The sequence below is a fragment of the Globicephala melas genome, chromosome 11 (genome assembly GCF_963455315.2).
Source record: "Globicephala melas chromosome 11, mGloMel1.2, whole genome shotgun sequence".
Taxonomy (NCBI): Eukaryota; Metazoa; Chordata; class Mammalia; order Artiodactyla; family Delphinidae; genus Globicephala; species Globicephala melas.
Genome location: NC_083324.2, coordinates 68,459,181 through 68,482,482, shown reverse-complemented (window position 1 = coordinate 68,482,482; position 23,302 = coordinate 68,459,181). Strand labels below are relative to the sequence as shown.

The 23,302-nt window shown below is 39.4% G+C and overlaps 1 protein-coding gene across 4 annotated transcripts in view; it reads left to right on the top strand.

Moving 5' to 3' along the window:
• Nucleotides 1-23,302, top strand: part of KIF6 (kinesin family member 6) — a 389,797-nt gene that overhangs the window by 128,490 nt on the left and 238,005 nt on the right. For all 4 annotated transcript variants that reach the window (XM_060307977.1, XM_060307976.1, XM_060307978.1 and 1 more), the window contains 3 exons: nucleotides 11,381-11,587; nucleotides 19,975-20,118; nucleotides 21,043-21,129. In XM_060307977.1, the coding sequence (XP_060163960.1) occupies nucleotides 11,381-11,587; nucleotides 19,975-20,118; nucleotides 21,043-21,129 (438 nt within the window). The remainder of the gene's footprint in view (nucleotides 1-11,380; nucleotides 11,588-19,974; nucleotides 20,119-21,042; nucleotides 21,130-23,302) is intronic.

Genomic DNA, 23,302 nt, shown 5'->3' with positions numbered 1-23,302 from the left:
GCCAGGTATCTTATAAAAAGAAAAATCAGAAAGGAAAATGAGCAGTTTAGGGTCATTAATTCCCATAGAGGGCTATCAAATTGGGGATATTTTGCTGCTAAGCAGTATGTTCTGAAACAACTTCAGAAAAGATCAAGACAGGTGTTTATAGGGTCACATGCTAAACCACTAAGTTTGGTCAGGCCTCACTTTTCCAGGCTGAGTTAGAGTACAACAAGTGTGTGGTGGGCCTCCTAACCAACCCATTTGCCATGGGAGGAATTAGATAAGAAATCATTTAACCAGTTGGGGGAGGGTTAGATAATCCTCAGTTAAGGGTGAATTTTAACCTAAAAGGCTCAGATATCAGTCTGGGAAACACATGGAGGCTAGTATTTTCAGTCTTCAATTCAGTTAGAGCAAATGATCAAAGGAACAGATCAATTAGGATATCTGGTTAGAAAGTGTTATCAAACAAGGAGAATTGGAGTGAAAGCTGAATTCTGGATTCTGTGTCTGCTGCTGTTCTAAGATGGTTTGCTTTAAAAAGTCTCAAGCATGTGTATTATATACTCCTGTTCAACCTAAGAGAGAATTCTCTTCACCTGACCTATTCTAAATTAGGGGAAATTCTTGTTGAGCTATTTCACTGCAAAATAGAGACCTGATTGAAGAAAGAAAGATTTTGGTACATAAGAGTGGAATATAAGCTATAAGATATGACAAGAAAAAGAAAGTATTCAAAGGATCCTAGGAAATCTTAATATGTAATATAAAGAAATTACTTGACTCATTGAAGACTGTATTTATTAACTATTTGTAATCATTTTTTGTTTTTTTGTTTTGTTTTTTTTTGCGGTACGCGGGCCTCTCACTGTTTTGGCCTCTCCCGTTGTGGAGCACAGGCTCTGGACACGCAGGCTTACCGGCCATGGCTCACGGGCCTAGCCGCTCCGCGGCATGTGGGATCTTCCCGGACCGGGGCACGAACCCATGTCCCCTGCATCGGCAGGTGGACTCTCAACCACTGCGCCACCAGGGAAGCCCTGTAATAATTCTTGAAGTGATTGAAAACATGAGATTAACTAAAAGTAAAAAAATTGTTACAAAAAAAATAATAGTATATTATATAAACACAAAAATCATAATTCACATATCAATTTTTGCCCTTAAATTAAAATTTTCAATCTTGAAAATGGCCACACACCCACAAATCATGAAGAAATAATGAAAAAAGTGAAAATTTTTGTTGATCTACCAATAGGAATATGTGTAACAAAATCATAGAGCATCAGGATTAGTAGTTGTACATCTGCAGATTCCAACAGGAAAGATGAATAAACAGGCTTTTGTAAATGCTTATCACTGTTACCCAATTCTTGTTGCTATACCATTTCTTTTCAAATTTCTCTTTCAGCCTAGGAGTATCTCCTGCTCTGCAGAAAATGATTCTTGTTCAGTGAAAGAGCTTCTTAGGGTGGTAGCCCAGCCAGTGCCACTGAGTGGCTTGAAGGGCTGGTGGAGAAGGAGCTTTAGCCTTCAATACGGACATGTGGTGTTTCCTCGATTTAATGCTATGTTATGTAAAGCTGCAAAAGCAGCTTCAAGTACCACTCCACAAGTACATTGCTACTCCAAGTCCCTTTTAGATAGACAGTTTGAAGCCACCATTGACTGACAAGGTCATTTTTGAAGCACCTTTTATAATCTGCACCACTCTTTACACTGCAAGAAATGGGCTGACCACCAAACACTCAGTTGTAGCCTGGTAGATTCCACTGTCATCCCTCACTACCCTCTGCTGTAAACTGTCCATTACAATGTCACAATTTTTTAAATGATAGATATTTAAAAATCCATTTGGAACAATGGATTTTTCCAGAGTTTGGATATTAATTATCTTCTACTCTATGCACAAATGTTTAAATGGCCTTTCTCAACACAGTAGTTAATGCCAATTGGGAATAGTCCAAGGGAATTCATGAAGATAAATGAATTTTGAGTAGGCTTATTTTGGGAGGAGGAGAAGGGCATACTTTTCCCATAAGACATACTGGCCAATACTTGACCATCAAGAGGACATTCCAGGCAAGAGAAAAGGCAGTTGAAGATGTACAGTGTAGTGGATAATAAGAGCCCTGGAGTCAGGCATAAAGGGTAATTGAAGCCCAAGATATGTGTAGAGATTGGAGTCAATCTTGCTGTACAAATAATTCTAATTTTTAGACTCAACTTATATTGCATGGATTTAAAGAGTTTGCAGTTATAGTCTCTGAATTATTTGGCCATTTTTAGAAATTATGAAGCATGCCATAGAGATTCCAGAAAACTAGAAATGAGCAAGAGCCAACGATTTAACAAATATTTTTGAACACTATTGTGTAATGTTATGCTAGGGTTACAATGATGTGTGAGACACCGTCCCTGCCCCCAAGGAGCTCAGAGTCTAGGTGGGAGGAGGTGGGAAGTGGAGAGCCTTTGTAGAGGAGGTAACCTTTCAGGTAGGCTTTCAGTGAGAAGTCAGCTTTTGCTGGGCTGGAGATGAGAAAGAGGAAAACTAACTTTCCTTGACCACAGATTACCAATATGATGAATCTGTAAGGGACCCAGTGAGCCTGGGTTTTAGACTTTTACTCTATAAAAGAAAGTCATTTATTCTCAACTCTGCAAAAAAAGAAAACATTTGGAAAATGACAGGTTAATATTTTTGATACCAAATCCTAAAAAAGAATCTGAAAAATGATTGTTAAATGATTCACTTTAAACTAATTTCATTCACTTTTCTGATAGGGTTATAAAAATTCATAGGTCAAGTGAATTCAAGTTATTTAATAAAGTCTCTCAAAATATCCTTGGGAGATATAAAGAGAAATTGAAAGTATATGAAAGTACTTGGATTGAAGCCAATTAGAAAATACCCCTAATTATTGCCTAGTGGAGAAGAAAGTACGGGTGTCTTCATGGAATACTATTGTTCTGCCCTACTCCATGTCTTACAAAATTGTTTGGGTGAGGAGATACAGGATAGTTTCATTCGTTGACAGCGCAAAATTGCAAAACAGTCAAAATTCAGAATTATCTCAACAGATAGTAATGTTGGGATAAAAACTAATCAAATGCAGTCATCAAATAAACAAGTGTGTGTGTTTCCCAAAGAAATTCCATAGCATGGGTAAAAGGCTGGAGCAAATATGGTTTATCACTTCGTGTGCTATTTATTGGCAACGCTAGATTTGGATTGCTCAGATTCCAGTTTCCTCTGCTGTGGTTAGGCTACATCTGAAAGCATAAATTCAGTTCAGAGTGTCAGATTGCCATACTTTAAAAATAGTTTGATAAACAGTTGTATCAGACACAGTTGTAGGAACCGGAGATATTAGTCTTAGGGAGCATGCTAGTTTAATTCAGGGATTTAGGTGAGATTGATGTAATCAAATATGTGTTTTTGAAGTATTACTCTGTCTGCAAGGTGGAGAACATTTGGAGGAGCCAAGAGTAAATATGGGAAGACTAGTAAGGAAAGAATGTAGTAGCCCAGGTGAGAGGTAAAAGATATTTGGAGATGGAGCAAAGCTGACAGAGGTACATGCAATAGGATGGATTGGATATCCATCCGTGGGACACAGAATGAGGGAAAGTGATGAGGTTGTTTGGGGTAACATTAAGTTCAAGATGCTGGCAGGGCATTTTAGTGAGTTTTCAGTCCAGCTCTTGGACATTCTACTCTGGGGTACAGAGAAATTGTGGTTGGAAATAAGGACATGGGAGGCATCTGAACAGAGTGAACATCAACAGTGAGACATTCTTATGACCTTTTACAGTTCATGGACCACTTCAACATTTCAATCGGTAATTAGTACAACTCTTTGCAGCAAAGCAAGTCTTATTATGGCATTTCAAAGGCATGAAAAACCAAAATTACTTTACGTAAATTTGCTTAAGATTTCAACACTAGTAACTGATGGAACCAGGGCTTGAAGAAACCAGGTCATCCGACACCCAATTCTAAAATTTTGGTTGTGTGGTTTTTAACTACACTGCAGTACCAATCCAATGAGAATCAGAGCTATGGAAGAGTTCCCCAAGAGGAAGAAATATGATGACCATAGCTTGGGACATGCCTATTTTAGGGACTGGAGAGAAAAGGGTCCAATAAAGGAAAAGGAGACAGAGCAAGCAGTTACAGCGAGTGGTTTTTTTTTTTGTTGTTGTTGTTGTTTTTAATTTTTTACTCAGTTCTTTCTTTCTTTCTTTATGTTTGGCTGTGTTTGGGTCTTGTTTCTGTGCAAGGGCTTTCTCTAGTTGCAGCAAGCGGGGGCCACTCTTCATCGCGGTGCGCGGGCCTCTCACTATCGCGGCCTCTCTTGTGGCGGAGCACAGGTTCCAGACGTGCAGGCTCAGTAGCTGTGGCTTACGGGCCTAGTTGCTCCGCGGCATGTGGGATCTTCCCAGACCAGGGCTCGAACCCGTGTCCCCTGCATTGGCAGGCAGATTCTCAACCACTGCGCCACCAGGGAAGCCCTAGAGAGAATGTTTGACTCTAGAAACCTAGGAATAGAAGGAGCGTGGAGAGCTTCCATAATGAGGGAATGGTTAACATTCGTAGGTTTTACCTGAAAGATCAGGATGCTCAGTGCTGAAAACAGATCACTTTCTTTCCTACACATTTACCTTTTTCTCATTGTTCACTCTCATTTCACACATTTTGTTATTAGCTCCTGAACTAGATTATAAATGCCTTGAGGGCAAGGTCCAGGCCTTCTTTTCCTTCTTGTCTCTGTACTGCCTAATACGGGGCTATATACTCAGAATGATACGAAATGTGAAAGCTCTCTGCATGCAGATGATTAATCATCACTAGAATTTTTCCAAAGGCACTGTCTCTAGTGCCAAGAGCACATTTGTTTAAAATGTGCACTTAAATTTGAATGAAATCTGCCTAAATGGTGCCGTCTGTTCTTAGGCAGTTTCAAAAATGTTTAAATACAATTTTACCTTTAAAAGGACAAACATAGGGGCATGCCTATGAGACATAAAGATGTCCTTAAATAAACACAGAGCAGACACTGGCATATTCAATCACACTTAAACAGCTATACATAAAGAATGTTTTCTGAGGTTTAAGAAATTTTTCGCTAAGAGTACACCAACTACTACTTCATGCAGAAAATATTTATGAGAAGTTACAAAATTGTAGGCATGGACTCCTACACATTACTGCATTTTAATTACAAACTACAGAAAGAAATACAATTTAATTTGATGTACCCTTTGAAATGAGTTCACTCTTCCACTATTTGTAATGGTCCACATTTTACTGTGATTTCAGTGCATCAATTTGGAAGCTGAAGACAGCTGTTGGGGATAGTCTCTATGTTAGTCATTTATATCGATTGTCATTTGACTTTTGTTACAGTGCTGTACGATTCATTGTTGTGCAAATATAACAGTGAAATGAAACCCACGTTTAAGTTCTGCAAATAACTTACAGTCACTTCCAAAACACCTCAACTTAGGTTCTAAATTTGAGTTTGCGGTTTTAGATGTACGGTTATTTGCTGATCCACTTTAGCATGCAAAATCACACACTGGCTAGGTTTAGGTATAGTTATTGTGGCAACGAGTAATGGGTCAAATTTTCAGCCTATGTAACTCCCTAGCTACATCATCATCACGAAAACTATGCCAGTATTTTGACATCTCTGTATTTTGCTAGTTGGTGTAAATCAGTGATCGTGTATATCAAGAATTTATATTTACAGAAAGAATTTCTGGTTGAAATAGCATCTAAATATATTACCCTATCTGAATACAGGTATATCTGTATGGAAAGTCTTTCGTTAAATCCTGTTTTGCAAAGGTGGAGATCTGAACGTGTTTACTCACATGAGCATTCTTTTGGAATATTTTTAGATAATTTTTATTTTAGATATTTTGAGATATCTGATATCTATTTACTTCTGAGAATTTTTAAATAAAAATAATAGGATATTTCAGATAAAGTTGAAGTCTCCTTGTTGGCCTTTCACTTCCATCCCTCACAAAGGCAACAACTATCATTAATTTGCTATATCCTCCAGTCCATGTTTTACGCTTTTAATGACCTAAGTTATAGCACCATGAACTAATCTTTTTAGATAATATTGTCTTCTTAATTATCTAAGTTCTATCATAGTATTTATATTATTCTTTAACTTGCCATTTTTCCTCAGCATTCTATTTTAGGAATCTATGTCAGTCTATACAGAAGTTTAATTTTCTGTAATTTGAATTATCCCAGTTTATTCATCTTTCCCACCACAGATGTCCATTTAGGCTGTACATCTTGCACCAACTTTTTGCTACCCCAAGCAGTATTGCAGTGGATGTCCATCCATCTCTCTGCCTCTGTCTCTCTCTCTCCCAGGTAATGTACCTGGCCCAGGTTTCTCTCTAGGAAATATACCTAGTAGTCAGGCTGTTGCTGGCTTGTGGGCCATAGGGAATTCTCTCAAAAAAGATTCTTGATTTACATTCCTACCAGCAGTGTATAAAAGTTCCTGCTTCCTTATATCCTTACAAACACTTGTTTTGTTAGAGTTTATTTTTTTAAATTTGCCCGTCTAGTAGAGGTGAATGAAGTAGTTTGTTGTTGGGTTTTAATTACTTGTCTTGACTATTTGTAAGCTTGAGCAATTTTTTCAAAGACTTGTTGACCATTTTCATGTTTCCTCTTTATGGGATGCCTGTTCATATCCTTTGCTCATTTTTTCTGTGTTGTTTTTCTTATTGATTTGTGGGGGTTCTTTATTTCAAATAGTAATCTTTTGTCAGCCATATATATTGCCAATATCATCGCCCAGTCTTTTAACTTTACGGTAGATCTCATCACACAGAAGTTCTTTAATTTTGGATTATTTGGTCAAATATTTCAAATCCATTCAGTTTTGTGTTTTGTGTCTTATCATAGATTATCTATTACTACCTTGGGTTGATTACAATATGCTTCTATATTTTATGAATGTTAAGGTTGTGTTCTTTTACACATAAGTCTATAATACATTCTGGAATTTATTTGTGTGTATAGTGTGAGAGAGCAATCTAAATTTACTTTTTCAAGGTGGTTAGACCATTACTCCAACATCATTTGTTAATAAGTCCATCCTTTCTCTACTGTGGTGTGATGTCACCCATACCTTATACAGAGTTCCTTAAATGAGCACAGCATGTTTCACTGATCTCATCCTCTATCTGTTCCTGCACCAGTCCCACAGTTTTAATTACTATGGTGTTATGATTATTCCTTGATATATAGCAAGACAAGACCCCTTTCCTTATTATTCTTTCACCGAATTGTTTTTGATTATTTTGCCAATATTTGCTCTTTCATCTGGTTTTTAGAATTAATTTGTTTTGTTCTGCAAACAAAACCAGTGGCATTTGTATTTCAATTGCATTGAATATATAGATTAATATAGAGAGATTAATATAGAGATTAATTTTGAATTTTCCCATCTATGAAATGGTATATTAACATCTGGTACACCATTTATTCAGATTTTCATTTTCTCTGCAAATTACACATCTTTTATAAGATTAATCTCTTAGTGTCTCATCATCTTTGTTGCTATTACAAATAAAATATTTCCTGATTAATTGTTGCTGGATTATTAGAACTTTATTGATTTTTCATATTGGTCTTGCATCCCGCAACCCTGCTAATCTTTTTAGCCCTTAACAGTTTATTTGTAGACATTCTTGCATTTTCTTTGTAAGCCACAATATTTTCGGTATATAATGACACTTTCATTTCTTCTTTTCCTGTCACTATGCCTCATATATTTTTCTTGTTTATTACCTTGACTGGAAGCCCCAGTTCAGTGTTGGGTAGTAGCAGTGATGTTGGGTATCCTTGTCTGTGGATTGTGTTTACAATTCTGTAATGAATTCTCTTTATGAACCCATTCTCAGCTCTTTTACCATGAAATTCACATTGGACATTTTCAATATGGCTAGCCAAAGTTAAGGTATGGATTGTGCTCATGTAATGAAATAACATTATACTACTGGTTAAGAGGTCCCAAACTTTACCTCATTCACACTCTTTTTTCACTTTCTGAATGAACCCGGCTACATCTGTTATCAGTCATTCAGGAGAAAATAATTCATGTTAAGGATCTCAGCTACAAGTGTTTTTACTCCATTTGAAAGTGTTCACTTCCTGGGAAATGAAGTCTTTTCACTGGAAATATAAATTTAAATCTGTTGATATTCCACAGAAATTCTCATTGTTCGCATTACTTCTTTTTTTTAACGTTTTTATTGCAGTATAATTGCTTTACGATGGTGTGTTAGTTTCTGCTTTATAACAAAGTGAATCAGTTATACATATACATATATCCCCATATCTCTTCCCTCTTGTGTCTCCCTCCCTCCCACCTCCATATCCCACCCTTCTAGCTGATCACAAAGCACCAAGCTGATCTCCCTGTGCTATGGGACTGCTGCGCTCTAGCTATCTATTTTACATTTGGTAGTGTATATATGTCCATATATATACTACTACTCTCTCACTTTGTCCCAGCTTACCCTTCCTTCCCCCTCCCCGTGTCCTCAAGTCCATTCTCTAGTAGGTCTGCGTCTTTATTCCCGTCTTGCCCCTAGGTTCTTCATGACCATTTTTTTTTTTTTTTTTAGATTCCATATGCATGTGTTAGCATACGGTATTTGTTTTTCTCTTTCTGACTTACTTCACTCTGTATGACAGACTCTAGGTCCATCCACCTCACTACAAATAACTCAAATTCGTTTCTTTTTATGGCTGAATAATAGTCCATTGTATATATGTGCCACCTCTTCTTTATCCATTCATCTGTCGATGGACACTTAGGTTGCTTCCATGTCCTGGCTATCGTAAATAGAGCTGCAGTGAACATTGTGGTACATGACTCTTTTTGAATTATGATTTTTCTCAGGGTATATGCCCAGTAGTGGGATTGCTGGGTCGTATGGTGGTTGTATTTTTAGTTTTTTAAGGAACCTCCATACTGTTCTCCATAGTGGCTTTATCAATTTACATTCCCACCAACAGTGTATGAGGGTTCCCTTTTCTCCACACCCTCTCCAGCATTTATTGTTTGTACATTTTTTGATGATGGCCATTCTGACTGGTGTGAGGTGACACCTCATGGTAGTTTTGATTTGCATTTCTCTAATGATTACTGATATTGAGCATTCTTTCATATGTTTGTTGGCAATCTGTATATCTTCTCTGGAGAAATGTCTATTTAGGTCTTCTGCTCATTTTTGGATTGGGTTGTTTGGTTTTTTGATATTGAGCTGCATGAGCTGCTTGTAAATTTTGGAGATTAATCCTTTGTCAGTTGCTTCATTTGCAAATATTTTCTCCCATTCTGAGGGTTGTCTTTTCATCTTGTTTATGGTTTCCTTTGCTGTGCAAAAGCTTTTAAGTTTCATTAGGTCCCATTTGTATATTTATGTTTTCATTTCCATTTCTCTAGGAGGTGGGTCAAAAAGGATCTTGCTGTGATTTATGTCATAGAGTGTTCTGCCTATGGTTTCCTCTAAGAGTTTTATAGTGTCTGGCCTTACATTTAGGTCTTTAATCCATTTTGAGTTTATTTTTGTGTATGGTGTTAGGGAGTGCTCTAATTTCGTTCTTTTACATGTGGCTGTCCAGTTTTCCCAGCACCACTTATTGAAGAGGCTGTCTTTTCTCCATTGCATATTCTTGCCTCCTTTATCAAAGATAAGGTGACAGTATGTGTGTGGGTTTATCTCTGGGCTTTCTATCCTGTTTCATTGATCTATATTTCTATTTTTGTGCCAGTACCATACTATCTTGATTACTGTAGCTTTGTAGTATAGTCTGAAGTCCAGGAGCCTGATTCCTCCAGCTCTGTTTTGCTTTCTCAAGATTGCTTTGGCTATTCGGGGTCTTTTGTGTTTCCATACAAATTGTGAAATTTTTTGTTCTAGTTCTGTGGAAAATGCCTGTAGTAGTTTGATAGGGATTGCATTGAATCTGTAGATTGCTTTGGGTAATATAGTCATTTTCACAATGTTGATTCTTCCAATCCAAGAACATGGTATATCTCTCCATCTATTTGTATTATCTTTAATTTCTTTCATCAGTGTCTTATAATTTTCTGCATACAGGTCTTTTGTCTCCTTAGGTAGGTTTATTCCTAGGTATTTTATTCTTTTTGTTGCAGTGGTAAATGGGAGTGTTTTCTTAAGTTCACTTTCAGATTTTTCATCATTAGTGTATAGGAATGCAAGAGATTTCTGTGCATTGATTTTGTATCCTGCAAATTTACCAGATTTATTGATTAGCTCTAGTAGTTTTCTGGTAGCATCTTTAGGATTCTCTATGTATAGTATCATGTCATCTGCAAACAGTGACAGCTTTACTTCTTCTTTTCCAATTTGGATTCCTTTTATTTCTTTTTCTTCTCTGATTCCTGTGGCTAAAACTTCCCAAACTATGTTGAATAAGAGTGGTGAGAGTGGGCAACCTTGTCTTGTTCCTGATCTTAGTGGAAATGCTTTCAGTTTTTCACCATCGTGGACGATGTTGGCTGTGGGTTCGTCATATATGGCCTTTATTATGTCGAGGTAACTTCTCCCTATGCCTACTTTCTGCAGGGTTTTTATCATAAATGGGTGTTGAATTTTGTTGAAAGCTTTCTCTGCATCTATTGAGATGATCATATGGTTTTTCTCCTTAAACTTGTTAATAGGATGTATCACATTGATTGATTTGCATATATTGAAGAATCCTTGCATTCCTGAGATAAACCCCACTTGATCATGGTGTGTGATCCTTTTAATGTGCTCTTGGATTCTGTTTGCTGGTATTGTGTTGAGGATTTTTGCATCTATGTTCATCAGTGATATTGGCCTGTAGTTTTCTTTCTTTGTGACATCTTTGTCCGGTTTTGGTATCAGGGTGATGGTGGCCTCGTAGAATGAGTTTGGGAGTGTTCCTCCCTCTGCTATATTTTGGAAGAGTTTGAGAAGGATAGGTGTTAGCTCTTCTTTAAATGTTTGATAGTATTCGCCTGTGAAGCCATCTGGTCCTGGGCTTTTGTTTGTTGGAAGATTTTTAATCAGTTTCAACTTCAGTGCTTGTGATTGGTCTCTTCATATTTTCTATTTCTTCCTGGTTCAGTCTTGGAAGGTGTGCTTCTCTATGAATTTTTCCGTTTCTTCCAGGTTGTCTATTTTATTGGCATATAGTTGCTTGTAGTAATCTCTCATGATCCTTTGTATTTCTGCAGTGTCGGTTGTTACTTCCCCTTTTCCATTTCTAATTTTATTGATTTGAGTCTTCTCCCTTTTTTTCTTCATAGTCTGGCTAATGGTTTATCAATTTTGTTTTACAACATTTTTATTGTAGACTCCTATGAACCAAGCTTCAACCCGTTCCCACTGCATATTCACCATTCACTTATCAAGCAAGGAACCAGGATCTGCAACTGTGCGACAGGCCAAGCTGCATTTGGTTGACCTGGCTGGTTCAGAGCGAGTTGCGAAGACTGGAGTCGGGGGCCAGCTTCTGACAGAGGCCAAGTATATCAACTTGTCACTACATTACTTAGAACAGGTAAATGGGTAGGGTGGGATGTACCTATTTTAACCATTTTTTGACCATGTACTTCACATCACGCATTCTACTAGCATTTTTGTCTTGTCTTGTTTTGTTTCTCTTCTTTTACTGTGGCAAAGTATATATAACGTAAAATTACCATTTAACTAATTTTTACAATTCAGTGGTATTAAGTACATTAAAAATGTTGTGCAAGCATCACCATCATCCATTTCCAGAACTTCTTATGATCCCAAACAGAAACTCTGTACCCATTAAACAGTAACTCACAATCTCTTTATACTCCCAGGCCCCCATCACCTCTGTTCTACTTTCTGCCACTATGAATTTGCCTGTTCCTGATTTTCGTATAAGTGGAATTATACAATATTTGTCCTTTTGTGTCTGATTTCTTCCACTTAGCATAATTTCAAGGTCCATCGTGTTTTAACGTGTATCACAATTTTCTTCCTTTTTAAGGCTAAATAATATCTCGTTGTGTGTGTGTAGATATAAATATAGATATATAGTATTTAGTATATCCATTCATCTGTTGATGAACATGACTTGTTTCCGCCTTTTGGCTATTGTGAATAATGCTGCTATAAACATTGGTATAGCTACTAGACTTCTGTATAAACCATTTCATTTAAACCTCACAACAGCTCTGCACTGTAGGTATTAGTTATTACCCACATCTTACAGTTTTTTTAACTCCGGTCTTCCACAGGCCTTCCTGAGATTACACAGCTAGTGCTGAGATAGGGATTTGAACCTCGAATTGCTTGGCTCCAAAGCCTATACTTTTTTTCACTATACCTTGTATCTTTTTGTAAAATTAGTAGTGGGTGTGAATATAAGTTGGAAACGACCTCCATGGCCTATTTTTTTCGGGCTGGTAGATTAGCTATGAGACCATAATGTGGAGATGACCAGTATCTTTTCCATTTGTAGTGACTTCATCTAGTTGGTGATTCTGACCCTGCAATGGTTCTCTTTGCCTTAGCTTCCCTCCCTGTCCCTACTCCAAGTTTACTACAGTCCATCCCAGTGCATGCTTAATTTTTAATTTCTGAATTTTATTCCAAAGGCAGAGAAAGCTCATCTGAATTTTGCTAAATAAATCTTCCAGAGAAAATTTCTCCCATCTAAAAGGAGTGCATTGAATTAAATTATTTCTCAAGTTCCTTTCAGCTCTGTGAGTATAAATGTTGTGAGTTGAATGTTAAAGATGGCAACTAATTCTGAAAAAAAAAGAAAGAAAGAAAGAAAGAGAAACATGATCAAAAACTGGAGTGGAGAAGTACAGAGGATATTGGCGAGGCAAAAGGGTCCGTTAATGAATGTTGGAGACTGAAAGATTTGAGAAAAAAGACTACTTTTTTAAAGCTGCATAATGAACCCTTTTGAGAATGATGTTGTCCTGACATTCAATGCTTTCTAATGGTCAAGCTGGCTGAAAAAGCAGATTGAGAGAAACCTAAGGGAACTTTCTGTGAACAAGGCACACACAATTAGGCTCTGACCAAATGAATCCCAGTAATGCAACACCCAGAGATTAAGGCCTGCATGGTGTTCAGATCACTTTAGTGTTTCTGACGATAGTCAGCATTCCTGAACTCTTTCTTGTTCACATATTACATACTATTTTTACTTAACAGATCCTTTTACTTTATAGGATATTTATGTAACATTGATATGAAAGTATAGTGGACTATATTCAAAGTGCTTTATTTCAAATATACCTACTTGTTTCAGAGTCTTCACTATCATTTAATTCCCATTATATCCATCCATCATACGAAATTATATTTATATTTGTTAGTTGAATCAAAATTTCCACCAATTGTAATCACTCAAGAAAAACATTCTGCTCCTTATCTTTTCTTTTTCTTCATTCTACACAACCTTTGTAAGCTGTTACTTGTCATTAAAACTATTCCTCTCCCTACATTTCTTCTCTTCAAAATTCTGGTAACATCAGCCTCATGTGAGCAGTCTTGGTGGCTATGTGGCATTTGATTTTCTATATAGCTAGTTTATTTATTTAACAGATACTTATAAGGAGCAGTAATGTGCTGAGGACTGTGCCGGGCCCTGGACCACAGCGCTGAATGAAACAGAAACAGCCCCTGCCCCGAAGGTCTCATGGTCCAGTGGAGGGAGACATGCACTGAATAAGTATTCATTAAGTACGTGGCTGTAATCCCGATGGGAGACTGCAGAGCAAGTCCAAGGGGCGAGGAGAGTGTGGGGGATTGGACTTAGACTGAGGAAGGGAGAGTTAATGAAAGTTCTCTCAGGACTGATGTTAAGCAGAGATCTGAGGAATGTGCAGGAGTGAGCCCAGCCAGGATGGGGTCAGAGCATGTCAGGCAGTGAGAACTGGGAGTCTGTCAGCCCTTAGCTCCATCTGCGCGATGGATTCACCCAGGGTCTCAGTGACGTGTCATTGACCTTTGGCTCTCCGAATGTAACTTATCTGTTTCATAGATGCCCACTGCATCACTGCAGCCGTTAGCTCTTTACACTGCTGTACAAGGGTCTTCATGGAGGTTATGGCATAAAATAATGGAGAGAGGAGGAGAAGGAGAAGATCAGTATGAGAGGAAAGAAGAACATAAATATGGAAGACTGCAGTGTGTGGACATGAGTATGTGAGATTGAGTAAAGCTAGGAGCAGCTGCTAGAGAAAAAGTTGTGGATAGTAGAGAAATATTGGAATTTTACACAGAAAGACATAAGTGAGAGGGAACCAAAGAGTACCTAGGAAGGAGAATAGTAAAAAGAGTGAGCAGATACTGTTGATGAAATAACAGAATTCAAGGACTTTTATAAACATTTTTTTTTTTTTTTTGCGGTACGCGGGCCTCTCACTGTTATGGCCGCTCCCGCCACGGAGCACAGGCTCTGGACGCGCAGGCTCAGTGGCCATGGCTCACGGGCCCAGCCGCTCCATGGCATGTGGGATCTTCCCGGACCGGGGCACGAACCCGTGTCCCCTGCATCGGCAGGCAGACTCTCAACCACTGCGCCACCAGGGAAGCCCAACATATTTTCTTTATGAAGTACTTTATTATGGGCCTTTGAGACTGGAAGTATAACACAGTTTAGTTTAAATAGCTTCATTCATTCATTCACTCATTCATTCAACAAATTGTGATTGAGTGTCCACTGGGTGCTACAAGTTACGTTAGGCAATGGGGATCGATGTATAATTGAGAAACCCTGTGCTACTGTGTCATCCAGTGAAAGAGCAAAGCATACAAACAAATACTTAGAATGCAGTAAGATAAATGCTGTAATAGAAATTCATGTAGATGTCCATAATATAATCAAACTGAGACATCTTCTCTGTCTCAGTTTGAATATATAAGATGGAGATGGACTAGGAAAAGACAGTTTGGTAGCCTTTCTTCCATGAATTAGCCCACATTAGGGTTATAGAAATTCCATGCGAATTGTAAGGGCCCTCTGGCCATAATTGTGAGACCCTACACCTGCTCACAGGGCACAGCCGTTCTGAGTTGAATGCACCTTATTGTGCTCAGAAGCAAATAAATTTCTATTGGCCAGAGTGCTGTTGGTTTTGGAGTTTTCCTTGTGTATGTAGTACTTTTTCCAAAGAGTCTCCTCAAAAACATTTCAAGCCACAATAACAGGGTACATCTTGACCCTAGAAATCGAGTCCATGGAGGAAGAGGAAGGGACCATGCATACTTGTTCCAGCCATAAGCCTCACGGAGTGCTCCTTGGGTGACCCCGGGTCTATGTCAGCCCAAATGTTAAGTGAGAATCCACTGGGAGCAGAGAGTGTTTGCTCTCTCCTTCTCCAGAAATCAGAATCAGGGTCACCCCGGCCAGTTATCCAACATGAGTGGGACTTTTTCAGAGTGTTACTTTCCACTTGGCTTCCACTGAATGTGTTGTGTTCAGGAGAAAAAATTGGTGGTGCGGTGCTAGTTGTAACTCTCCAAATTGTTGTCAGTTCTCAGGGGATAATCTTCCATGGACATCTGAGTTCTTTAAAAGAAATTCTGTTTAATGAATGACGTAGTAAACTGAGTTATTGATTTCAGGCATAGTTTCTCGGTACGTGGAGATACTATTAAGTGTAATGTGGGGTTCCACCCTTTGTTGCTTAAAGAATGTCTTCAGGAACATGTTATTGTATTTGTACATGAAATCCAAAATGGAAGTAGACACTAAAGAAATCCAGGTTGTATGAACACCTCCTCACCCTGTGCCATTCAGATCATTTGGTTTCTGCCCAGTGTAGAGAACCCAAAGCAGCACCACGAAGAATAATTTACTTCTGCCTCTCTCTCAAATACTGGCCATTTCTAAGTCACTCTGAAGATCCGTTTCTGTCCAAGGGGTCTGGGCTTATTATGGTATTCCTAAAGTCCTCTAGAGCTGGGAGGGTACCTGCTCAGGACCCGCTTGTAAAGAAATGGCCTAGGACTTCCCTGGTGGTGCAGTGGTTAAGAATCCACCTGCCAGTGCAGGGAACACGGGTTCGTGCCCCGGTCCGGGAAGATCCCACATGCCGCAGAGCAACTAAGCCCGTGCGCCACAGCTACTGAGCCTGCCCTCTAGAGCCCGTGAGCCACAACTACTGAAGCCTGCATGCCTAGAGCCCATGCTCCGCAACAAGAGAAGCCACCGCAATGAGAAGCATGCGCACCGCAACGAAGAGTAGCCCCCCGCTCACCGCAACTAGAGAAAAGCCCGTGCACAGCAACGAAGACCCAACACAGCCAAAAAAAAAAAAAGGAAAAAGAAATGGCCTAGAACTGCGTTTATTGTGCTACAAGTCTTCAAAGTGATCGGGTCCACCATATTTCTCACTTTCTTCCCAGTTACATTGAAGCTTAGTTCTCCCAAATCTTGTTCACTACTAATGACCCTCCCACTGCCTTCCTAGGTAAAACTAATTAATCCAATCACTCATTTATTCATATTCGTTTAACGAAAAAGTGTTGAGCATATGTTGTATTAATCAGATTTTTTAGCTGCAAATTGGGAAATTGATTCTAGCTAATTTAAGCAGCATAGAGTTTATTAAACATAAAGAATCTCAAGAAAAATTAGAAAACTGGGCTTGAGTACTACCCAGCTAGGAGCAGAACAACCAAGATACACTTCTTTTTTTTCTCAAGATCTTTTTGATGTGGACCATCTTTTAAAGTCTTTATTGAATTTGTTCCAGTATTGCTTCTGTTTTATGTGTTTGGTGTTTTGGGCCGCGAGCCATGTGGGATCTTAGCTCCCCGACCAGGGATCGAACCCTCACTCCCTGCATTGGAAGGCGAAGTCTTAACCACTGGACCACTGGGAAAGTCCCAGCCAAGAGACACTTCTAATCACACCACTGAACTGCTCTGTAAAACGCCACTGCTATCCCCACTGGGCACTTAGGACATTAAGTCCTAGATTCCAGAAACTTCCCTGTAGCTGCCTCAAAAAAACCAGTTGCCTTTGCCACCCACCTACAAATGCGGTCTTCCTCCTTATGACCACCACCTCTCATCACTCACCTCCAATCCCACACAGGGTGTTTGCTTGATGGAGCTAGGTCTCATGCAAACCGTGAGCTGTAAGAGAGACTAGGAAATGTAATTTTGTAGGAAGCAGAAGTAGTATGGGGACTATCATGAGAGCTGAGGGAGACAACTCAGTTTCTGCCACATGTACCGGGTGCCGGGTGCTGTTCTTGGCAGTGGCGATGGACCACGAGCAAGAGAAACAAAATCCTTTGTTTCTGTCTTGTGGAGCAGAAACTCTCGTAGGGAAGCAGGTAACAAACAAGTAAATAAATAAAATTTCCAATAGTGGTGAGTACCAGAAGAAAAATAAAATAGAGTTAAAGCCTGGATATCGGGGTGTGACTTTTGATGGGGGTTCAGGGAAAGCCCTTGTGAGGAAATAAAACTTGAGCAAAGATTTGATTGATGAGAAGCAGGATGCTGTAAGAAAATCTGGGGCAAGAGCATCCTAGGTAAAAGAAACAAGGTCAAGGGCTGTGATGTGGGGCTAAGCTTGGCATGGTGAAGCCACAGCAAGGCCAGTGTGGGCCACGAAAGCACTGTAGGAGATGAGGTTGGATAGGTAGACAGGAACCAGATCACACAGTTGGGTCATTATACCAAGTGCATCGGGAGGTTGTAAGCAGGGCAGTGACTTGATGTAACTTACATTTTTGTAAAGGTTTCTCTGCCTGCCATGCAGAGAGGAGACCATGGGTGGGCAAAAGGAGAAACAAGGAGACTGATTCAGAGCCTTGAGAGCAGTTATCCAAGGAACGGAAAACGGTGCCTCGAACTGGAGCGGTGGCAAACGAGGTGGGAAAAAGTGATCCAATTCTGGGTATGTTTTGTAGATAAACCTAATGGAAATTGGATGTTGGAGGTGAGAGGAATTCAGGAACGTTGCCTAGGGTTTTGGACTGAGCCACTTGGTGGATGGTGGCACTATCAGTAATGATGGGTAAAGCCTGAGAAAGAATCAGGCTTGGGGGCAGAGGGGAGACACAGTCAGGAACAGACATCCAGGTGGAGATGCAGAGTTGCCTCAGGGATAGTAGCTCAGGGAAGAGGTTGAGGCTGATGCTGTAAATTGGGGAGACATTCGGATAGGATATGGATGTATTTAAAGCCAGGGGATTGGATGAGATTACACAGAGAGACCGTGTAGATAAGAAAGAGGAGAGGATCCGGGACTGAGCCTTGGAGCACTTCAACAGATATAATTTGGGAAGAAGAAAAGCAAGTATTCATTATCTAGTTTTTAAGGAAAGATAAAACCCAGAAAATTGTGATGTCCTGATTACCAAGTGACTAAAGCATTTCCTGAAGGAGGCAATGAATACCTATGTTGATGCCTTACTCAAATCAGAGGTCTAGTAAGAGAGCAGTCAGTGCTTTTGGTTCAGGGGGGTTGCTGATGACCTTGGCAAGAGCCAACTTAGTTTAGTACTGTTGTGGGCTTGCAGAATGGGAGTGATTCCGGTGAGAGAGAGAAATTAATGCAAAGAGAGGGGTTAATTATAGGAGCGAAGTAGGTAAGAGGAGAAGAGGGAGGGGACACAGGGCTGGACTTGGGCAGGAGCAGGACAGTAACCACAGGAAGAGTGGAATGTGTGGGGGATTGAGGGACGGGGCAGGTAGACCGCTTACACCTAGAAGAAGAGTGTGTGGCCATCGGCTCAGACTGAAGGTGGAGAGAGGAGGCTGGGTAGATGTTTGAAACAAGAGGATAAGGTGCGAAGGCCCATTTCTGAGAGTGGAAAAGTGGTTTTTGAGAGAATCTCACAGGATTTCTGGTTTATAGTAAAACCTGTGGTCATTAGCGTAAAGCAAGACCAGTGGTATCGTTACATGATTTTGCTAAAAACGGCCTTCAAAAACAATGTTCCCATCTTATTTTGTAAACTAAAGGAGTAGAAAAAGTTCTGATGATGGGAATTACCCAGGTGGGAAGAGGGAAGACTAGAACAATGGCAGGTGTTGAAAGTATTTTCAGGAGCCAGGGCCTTGTGATGCCCCTGAAGTCACATGTCACATCTGTGGGTGACTTATCCCTGATGCTTTGCAGTGGGCGTCCTGGCACTGGATTCATCTTGCCCAGAAAACCCTGAACCCCTGGTGGCTCCCCTTGGGGACAGCCCACAGCAGCCCTTCATCCATCTCCCATCCATCCATCTACCACCTTCCTACTAAGTACGTAAGACTGCTAAGGAGCAAGATGAGCAGGCTCTAGTTGAACCAAGGTGCACTTCCCCCATCACTTACAGTGAAAGCAAACACACATATACAGCACTTATTATGGGCTAGTTCTACTCAAAGTAATTTGCACATTTTAACTCTTCTAATCATCCCAACTACTCATAGGTAGATACTGTCTTTTCCCAGTTTTACAGATGAGGAGACTGAGGCAGAGATGGTGAGTGGCATGCCCTGGTATGGCTAGAATCTGGACCTGGACAATCTGGCCCCAGAATCTAGGGTCTGTTGCCTCTTGTGGTTCTTATTTATTGTTCTGCCTCTTTTACCTTGAAGATGAGGCATGCAGACCAATTTTGGTAGGAGTTTTAAAAATCTGGCATGATTTACTCTTGAGTTTTTATATAAATTTCTCAGTGACTGAAAACAGAATAAAAATGTATCCAATTCTGCACAAGTTATATCATCTATCCAAAAATGACAGGGTTCATCATGGTATGTTTTTACTATATTTGCTTCATTCCATCTTCACTGTTACTGTACTGAATATTTTAAGATATTTATTCTGAGCCCAAGTTTTGGGGGTCACTGCATTTTGTATCCTTGTTGCCGTCGCAGCTCAGTTTGTCCGGTGTGCATTTTCTGCTAAGTTAACGCTATTCTTTTTCCCCTCCACCACAGGTCATCATTGCCCTCTCAGAAAAGCACCGCTCACACATTCCATATCGGAACTCCATGATGACCAGTGTCCTGAGAGACAGCCTGGGAGGGAACTGCATGACGACCATGATTGCCACCCTCTCTTTAGAGAAAAGGAATATCGACGTATGTTGCTTCTTCTTTCTGGAGATCTCAGTCTCAGTTTTTATGCTAGTTTGTGAGACGGAGTTGAGGGTCCTGGGTGGGTTTCCGTCTTTTCAACTGGGTTAGGGTATGCCTTCAGAGGTGAAGACCCACCAGAGTTCATAGCTTTGGGTTATTTGCCAGAATTGTAATTCCCCCAATTTGAGAACTGACTTCACATAGCACGGGGTGGTTTGCAGAAAACCTCATACACAAATTTTGGAAGACCTGCCAGAGACGTGAGGGAGGAGACCCATCGGCTTCTCCTGATCCGTTTTGCTCCTGGTTGCTTAGGCGCCTTGGAGACATCTCCAAGGTGTGTCCCTAGACGTGCCCCTGGGCACAGCACCCAGGACGCCTTGGCAGGGTTTGGCTGCCAAATGGCTCTCCTGGGTTGCTTTAGAGCCAGCTGATGTTTCATGCATTTCAGTTTAATGTTTGGGACTCAGACTTTCTCTAAGAGAGGAAAACAGGAAGCTGCAGGGTGCCTCCCCAAACAAGGCCAAGCCCCAGTGCATTGTAAGATGCCTTGAAAAGCCTCTCTTTTGCGCCTGTTAAAAATATTTATTTTTTACCCTTTGATGCTTATGGATTGTGGTACCTGCTATGATTCTGGTTTGTGTATGTGGTTCTGGTTTGACAAATCAGTAGTTGAAAAGCACATACCAGTTGTCACTTAGGACCTCAGGATCTTCCACACTTTGGGCATCCGTCATTATATTAAGCCCAAACAAAATTTTAATGAAAAATAATGTTCCAGGGAAAGCCAAGCCTTCCTAATTTGGAAGCATGTTTCCTCGTTGTATTTTATGCACATCACTCTAGGTGTACACGTTTTTCCTGTGAACAGAAATTGTTTTATCTCTCTATGCCATAACACTTTAAGGACTTATCTTGCTTTCTTAGGAATCTATATCTACCTGTAGATTTGCACAACGAGTGGCACTCATAAAGAATGAAGCTGTTCTTAATGAAGAAATCGATCCCAGATTGGTAAGCAACTTTTAACTATGTTAAAAAAAATCAAAGTATATCAAAGATTAGTTAAATTTTGGGAGACACTCACTCTCCATAACCAGGCAACGTTCTAAATACTGGAAACGTGTTAAATCATTTAATTCTCACAACAACCTCATGAGTAGATGTCGTCTCTTCCTCTACTTTACAGATGACAAAACTGAAACGCAGAAATATTTAGTGATCTGATCTGAGTAACAGTGCTGATTGGTAGCAGAGCAGGATTCAGACACAGACAGTCTGACGTCAGGGCCTGTGCTCTTACCTACAGCCCCCTTTACTCCATCAGTTAGGGGCACAGTGAGTCCTGGGGACATACACAGAATCATACACAGTTATATTTGTAGGCAGGTCGTAGCCTTTCAAAAAAAAAAGTCAGCTTAACTTTCTAAAGACAATAATTATAGACCATCTTTTATAAAAGCTTATCGAGAAAAAGAAGTCCTAATGGTTATTAAATAGAATAGTATTTTGCATGACTGTTCTGTTACTTATTCTAGAGATTTTTAAAAGTTAATAGTTGGTTTGATCCATGGAAAAATGGCCAAGCCTCTAGTTTTATAAAAATGAATTCTTCTTTATCAAAGTTCTTTTTTTAAAGGAAAAATATTTGCAAGTTACATGATTCAGCTACTCATTATAAATGCAGATATTTTTTCTTTTCTCTATTTTGTTAGTCTTCAAATAAAATACAACAAGGAATTAACTCCTGTCAACATTGGAAATGTTGAAATAAAATATTTCAGTTTTGTAAAACTCCAAAATTATATTACTTTGCAAATCAGTCACCTTTAAAAAAAAATTTTTTTTCTCTAGAAAATAAGCTGGTGTAAGCTTAGTGGTATGCATTATAAAAAAGATGTGAAATCTTACCAACAGTGCTTCATTTACAAATTTCTCAAATTCCAAACAAGAAAATCTCAAGTTCACTGTTACCCATATTAATTACTTCCTCTTGAGTGTTTGCCCTTCCTTCCCTGAAATCATTCCATTGAAGGGTAGAGGAAAAGAAGGACAAAAGAATAATGGGGCTGACTGTTTTGTCCTACTTGCCTCAGGGAGCCCGAGCTCCCCTGACAGCATTCTCTTCTGGAGAAACCAGTGGGTGAGGCAGGATCCCTTTCCAGTCCAGTCCCTGGTCAGCACCACAGGGTACCTCCACTGGAAAAAGGAGACACAATTCAAAGGCCTAAGTCAAATGGAACTGAACTCCTAGGATGAATTCTTCTGCTGTTCCTACCCTGCCAGCAGCCCTGTAATATTACTGTGCAGAATGAGAAAGATAGGAATGTACTATTAGCCTGAAGACAAAAATTACTTCATAACTGAAGGAAAATAAACATATTAGACATTGAGGTTATTTTTTCCCTTCAAATTTGGCTAGAGAGACTTTTCTTTGAAGGAACTTGAGGAATTTGAACAAAGATGAACATTATCGTGTGTTAGATGTAAGTCTGTGAGAGATTTAAAGAAACGACAAATCAGGAGTCAAAAACTAATAGCTAATTGAACAAATGTTGAGGTCTTCCTGGTGCAGAATTATCTGGTAATTGACAAGTGTTGTTTCCTCATCTCCTTTATAATTGCTTCTAAAAACTGATATTACTGTTCATTATTTTATGTACAGAGCTTTTCTGAAGCACAAGTGACAGTTGAAAAGTTGTCCTCAAAACTACCCAAAACACAACTGAATGGGAAAAATGAACACCAAATTTAGGGAAGACTCTATGGGATGGGCGTTCACAAGAGTCTGTAATGTTTTATTTCTTAAGTAGTAGGTACATGGTATTATTTATACCTTTTTGTATATCTGAAGTAGTTCATACTAAAAAGTAAAATCACATGAATTAAGGTGATTCATCACATTCACAATTAAAAGAAAAAATGAAATGATCACATCACTAGATGCAGAAAAAGTGTTTGATAACATTAAACATTCATCCATAGTTTGAAAAGACTCATCAAACTATGAATATAAGTGAACATCCTTAGAATGATTAAGGATATCAACCAAAAACTACAGCAAACATTTTAAAGTTGAAACGTTAGAAGGAATAAGACAAGAATGTCTTAAGCACTATACTTGGAGGTTCTTAGGAAAGAGACTTTTTTTTTAATTTATGAGGATTTGATAAGAAGAATACCTGTC